This window comes from Haliaeetus leucocephalus, unplaced genomic scaffold (genome assembly GCF_000737465.1).
Source record: "Haliaeetus leucocephalus isolate CR32 unplaced genomic scaffold, Haliaeetus_leucocephalus-4.0 Scaffold559, whole genome shotgun sequence".
NCBI classification, from domain to species: Eukaryota; Metazoa; Chordata; class Aves; order Accipitriformes; family Accipitridae; genus Haliaeetus; species Haliaeetus leucocephalus.
In genome coordinates this window covers 1-5,592 of record NW_010972995.1, presented here as the reverse complement: position 1 = coordinate 5,592, position 5,592 = coordinate 1, and the positions used below count along the sequence as shown (strand labels likewise).

At 38.3% G+C, this 5,592-nt stretch overlaps 1 protein-coding gene across 1 annotated transcript; it reads left to right on the top strand.

Moving 5' to 3' along the window:
* Positions 1-356: 356 nt before the first annotated feature.
* Positions 357-5,004, top strand: LOC104838036 (nodal modulator 3-like; the record flags this gene model as incomplete). Its single annotated transcript, XM_010577544.1, has 6 exons — positions 357-505; positions 1,427-1,558; positions 2,334-2,470; positions 2,749-2,836; positions 3,725-3,788; positions 4,909-5,004. Coding segments are annotated over exons 1-6 (608 nt in total), but the record flags the coding sequence as incomplete, so codon positions are not given.
* Positions 5,005-5,592: the final 588 nt, after the last annotated feature.

Genomic DNA, 5,592 nt, shown 5'->3' with positions numbered 1-5,592 from the left:
CATGAATTTTGCATTGTGGGGGATAGCGCAGGCTGGAAGATAAGGAAGTGCATGATTATAAGGCCTCTAACTATCATCATAGATAATGAAATAGCCTAATGTAGAAGCAGCAGTACATCTTGAAGTGAAATTCACTCAGACTTTTGAAACTGAGCTGTTTGGGGGATTTTTAGCTCAGTTTTATTGCAGTTCTTTGGAGGATTTTTAATACAGAATTTTGAAAAGCATATTTGGGAGGCTGGTTTTGATTTACAGTAAATTTCCATTTTCTGATTTCTGGTAAGTGGATTGAACTCAGCAGGACGGGTATATTTGGACTGGTATCTAAAAGCTGGTGATGTCTTGATGTGATATACTCTACAGGTAATTATTCCAGAGGTTGAGACCAGAGCAGGATTGGCTTTGAAACCCAAAATGTTCCCTGTTACTGTTACAGACAGACCAGTAATGGATGTGACCTTCTCTCAGTTTTTGGCATCCGTCTCAGGGAAGATCTCTTGTTTAGGTAAGCCAGTTTTGAAAGTGAAGTGGAAATGGGAGCAGAGAACGTTAGCACTACATGTGTGAATGAGTACTGTTTAGATCAAGGCACTTGCTGTGGTTAGCTCCATCAGCAGGTAATTAAATTTAACTTCCAGCATATAGATAAAGTAGCTCTTTTTTCGGGAGACCTTACAGCCTGATAAGGTACCTTAATAAAGTTTGGAGTAAAGTTATGTACCTATTTTTAATACTTGCTAGGAATAAGTAAGTATTCCTTCCTCAGGAAGGAAACCTGACCTGTTTGCCTTTCTCCTAAGGTGGGTAAGTTCTGGAAGGAAGTGCTCCTGGCTGACATTAGGGATACTGTACCTCAATCTGAAAAGTATTGGAAGCAAAATAGACATTTAAAAAAAAAAAAAAAAAAAGCAGTGCATGTAAAAGTCTGTAGGATAGAGGCTCAAGCTGTTGACAGAAGCTTGCAATCTCTGTTCTCTTTCATAAGCTTTTGTCTTTATTTTAGTGTAAGGTTCCTCTCTCCTGCTTTTTTCCTTAATTACCCACTGATTTCAGCAGATGATGATTGGAGCTTGGCTTTTGTCATTTTTACCCTTTCCTTTTTCCTCTCTGAATCCCTCTGCACTTTGTGTTCTGTCTCTCAGGTGTTTACTAGGTCCTGTAGTCTCTGAAGAGCAAGATGGACCCAGGGATTTAATGTTGGCCTTTGGTTGTTACTTGCTGTTAGATAAAAGAATATGATGAACAGTCTCAAACTTCCGGAACAATGCAAAAAAGAAATAAGAGTTATAATTGGAAACATTCTCTACTAGAAGAGAGCAATCATTTTAATGTTAGCACACATGAAGCTTACTTGGAGTGGGGGGTTTTGGAGGCAAAACTGGCAAGCCAGAATGCAGTCTCATTTTCTGCTGTCTTTTCTGCATAGATGCTTGTGGTGATCTGATGGTGACATTACAGTCTGTGAGCCGCCAGGGTGAAAAACGCAACCTGCAGCTCTCTGGAAACATGGACTCAGTGGCCTTCACATTTGAAAATGTGCTACCTGGCAAATACAAAGGTAGGGTTATGGGAAACTGCTTGAAGTGTTACCTTAGTAGCTGAATTTGTGACTGAATCTGTATACTTCTGTTATTATGGATACCGTTTACAGTATGCCCAACATGGAACTAGTTCTGAAACTTGAGAGAATCTGGAAAAATACTATACAACAGTGCATCAAGTGTTCTTAATGTTGTATATTTAACACTTCTGTCAGCTTACAGGTAACCGCTCCCCTAAGTTTTAGGGTCTACATGGCTGGTGTGAGGAAAAAGGGCTTTATCACGAACTGACTTGTCCCAAGCCTAAGAACAGGGGCACAGTATGGTTCTTCTGCTTCCACAGTACCTCTCCTAAGAGCAATACCGGTTTTGGCCAGCCTGCCTCGGCCTACTATGAAAAGAAATTGTTTTCCAGGGAAAGGTGTAGAAGGAGTATATACAGATTGCTGTTTTTATACACGAGTCAGAACATCTTTCTACCAGGTGAAATTGGAGTCAGGTTCTGATGTCCTCTAGGCTTCTTTGACTATCACAATGATAGTGCACATTGCAGAACTTTCCAGGACGATCAGACCTCCTTATTCCTTTTTATAATAGCTTTTCTGTTACGAGATATGCTGGATTCCTAGTGATACTGCAGTGCTGTGAGCCAGGTCTGTTACTGCAGTCATTGTTGTGTATCTGGCTTTGAAGCTCATTGTCAGGAAAGTTAGGGTGATACAAGCTTTTTATACCACAAAACCTGCCCTTAGTCACACATTACTAAAATGCTTTGTGTGGTGTGTATTCTAGTAAGCATTGTACATGAAGACTGGTGCTGGAAGAATAAGTCTTTGGAATTGGAAGTCATGGAGGAAGATGTTTCAGGAGTAGAATTCAGGCAGACTGGATATATGCTGAGGTGTTCTCTTTCTCATGCAATTACACTGGTATGTAGGTAACAAATGTTCTTGTCTTTTTTTGATGACCTTGTGTAGGTAGGTTGGATTATGCTTGGAATCAAGGCTTTCTCATGTCTCTAGGGAGTCCTATAGCACAGCAACATCGATGTTTAGAGTGCTTTGAGATTTGTCTCTTAGATTTGGTAAAATGGTCTTGTGTTGTTAGCTGCTATAAAAGAGAAGCATTAATGTATCTTTAAGGAAAATACTGTTTTCATTTTGTTGTTTGGTAGTTACTAATAGTGAATTGTGTTGTGGCTTCACAGGAATTTTATCAAGATGGAAATGGACCAGAGAACGTTGGTGTTTATAACCTGTCCAAAGGAGTGAATAGATTCTGTCTTTCAAAGCCAGGTAACAGCGCTAAAATCTTAGTTTAAAAAATGAAAAAAATGAAAATCCACTAATACTGCTGGGAATAAAAAAAAAAATCTGTTGTGGTTGCTGAAAGGCATTGTTTTATTTACATCTGTATATAAATGCTCTGTCCTAAATTTTTAGAATTATCTGAAGTAAAATAATTTTTTTGTTTTGGACTTGGTGAAGGGCTTTGATCTTTGATGAATGAAGAACATGTTAAAATAATCTTGTTCATATGGGTTCTATTTGTCAGTCACATTAGAACATGACTGACAAAACAAAGTTTCATTTCAATACAGGATTCTGCAGGGATAACTGTTAAAAAGTACCACAGGGTTATCTACAACAGGAAAAAAGAATGTTATAAAATTAGATTATTTTTTTTTTCTCTTTTTAATGTCTTAGACCTAATTCTCTGTTATGGTCTCTTAGCAAAACAGTCAAGAAATGTATTTGGTTTTGATTCAGTTTGCAGCTTTGAACATTTCATCCTTGCAGCCAGTGGTCTCCTTCACAATACAATAATACAATGGTTCTATAATCAGTCAAAGGGTATCAGCTGCGGGACCACAACAGGTTACTTTGAGCTTGTTTGGTTTGTTGTGTTTGTAATTATGTTTATCTGCAGTGATGCCTATTTGTGGTTTGTATCAGTGTACATTAGAAACTGCGCAACTTCCAGTAATGATCTATGACTGAACAGAGGTGAATTAATTTACAAGTGTCTATGTGAAAGGCAGTAGATACATAGTCAAATTTTGTAATTGTTTCTATACCTCAGGTCTCGTGTGATCTTGAGAATTCAGCCAACACAGTAAGCTTGAATTTTTTCAGTGAATCATTCTTTGACTTTGACATGATCATTCTTTGACATGTTTACAGGTGTATATGAAGTGACCCCACGTTCCTGCCACCAGTTTGAACATGAGTATTACACTTACGACACGTAAGAGCAAAATCTGGTTTTGATCTTATGCCTATCAGTATGCTTTCATAAAGCTTCCTTCTGCTGCAGCTGCTTTTTTTCAGCAATTCAGGATGTGTTGCTATGACGGTCTCTAACCAATAGAGGGAAGCTTTAGCAAAACGTATCAGATGTGTTCTCTTGCCCTTTGGAGTCTTAAAAAAACCAGTCAACTAATGATAGGCTTTAAAGATGCTTTTACTACTTTAAATGGATATTTTTGTCAGCCTTCTGTCTGTTTAATGTTGCTTTTGCTGTGTAACAAAGGAGAGATATTTCAGTGGAAACTGTTCCTCACTTGTGAGAGTTTAAATGCAAAAGATAGGATAGTAAGTTTACTAAGAGGCATATATGACCATTCTACGTCCCGAGTGCCATGACTCTGTGGTGATTTGATTCTGCTCACCTCAGTTTTTGCAAACTGAATAAATATTCACCCTAATCACAAGTAAGCAGTGCTGCTGTTTCTAAGTCAGCCATGTTTTATTAGTTATTTGTAGGTCGTGGTCTGGCAATGCGCTTAATGGCTCTGTGCTGCCAAAAAGAGGATTTCTGTTCCCAGACTAGTTATAATTCATGAACATAGCAGAAAGCAAATTCAGCATTAAAATCTGATTTTTTTCTACTGTGTTAGTGAATTAAAAGTACTTCAAAGAGAGGTATGCTCAACAGGAGAGCCAGCACAAAGTGAGTGAGTGGATAGAAGCAGAAACCCTCTTTTGGCAGCAAAGCACCATTAGACTTGGGGCATCTTGGTGAACTATGTCTAACAGGACAAACTTTTCAGTCTTCTGCTGTGTGTAAAGGGGTTGTACATATGAAATCAATCAGATCAGCTTTAGCTTGAGAGGAAGCAGGAAGCACAAAGGAAGGAATTGATTTGGCCAATGTCATGCAGTGGTTTGGGGTTCAGAGCTGGAAAATGCTCCCTTTCCAATATGCTATCATCTCAGTGCTACAGCTTTGCTGTGTAATTTGTATGTCATCTTTTATAAAGCACTTCAAACTTAAGGATGGGAACACAAACTCTGCTAAATAAGATTTGGTTATTTTCTGTAGGAGGGGAACCTTGAATTAATCTCTTTGTTACTTGGATTTACAGGTCCTCGCCTAGTATACTGACGCTCACTGCAGTTCGACACCATGTCCTTGGCACAATTGTAACAGATAAACTGATGGATGTGACTATTACCATTAAGTAAGAACAAAGAAATCTTGGGGCTATAAAAAGTGGAAGAAAAAGACATCTCTCTCATAAAGTTGTACTCTGGTTTTAATACTGCAGTGGCTGCTTTCTAAAGGGACAGCATCCAACTCTAGACTGTAAGAGGTTTTTATGCTAAGCTGTGCTTTGAGTTCTTTGTAGATACATAAATAATTCCCAGCCCTTATTTTGAACATTGTCACTTCATTTCAATATAGCTGCTTTCTACTTGTGTGTCATGTTAAAAAGGAATGATTTTCTGAGTTTTTATACACTTTAATGAACGGAAGTTTCAGAATTCAGAGGGTATTGTTTTAGCTAAGATCTGAGCTCTTTAGCACCGGCACCTATTTTTTTCCTTTTTTGTTTCCTCAGAATGAGAATCTGCTGCTTTAGAGCATTGTTACTGGTGTGAAGAGGGTTATAAAAGGAAAACCATGCAGTGATTACACGCTAATGTGCCAATTTATGTTTAGCTGAACAGACAGCTCGCTAGGGAGCACTGATTTGTGAACAGCTTTAATTGTATGAGGTGCCAGATCTGCCTGGAAGTGTCTGATAATGATAAGTGCTTTGTTAATG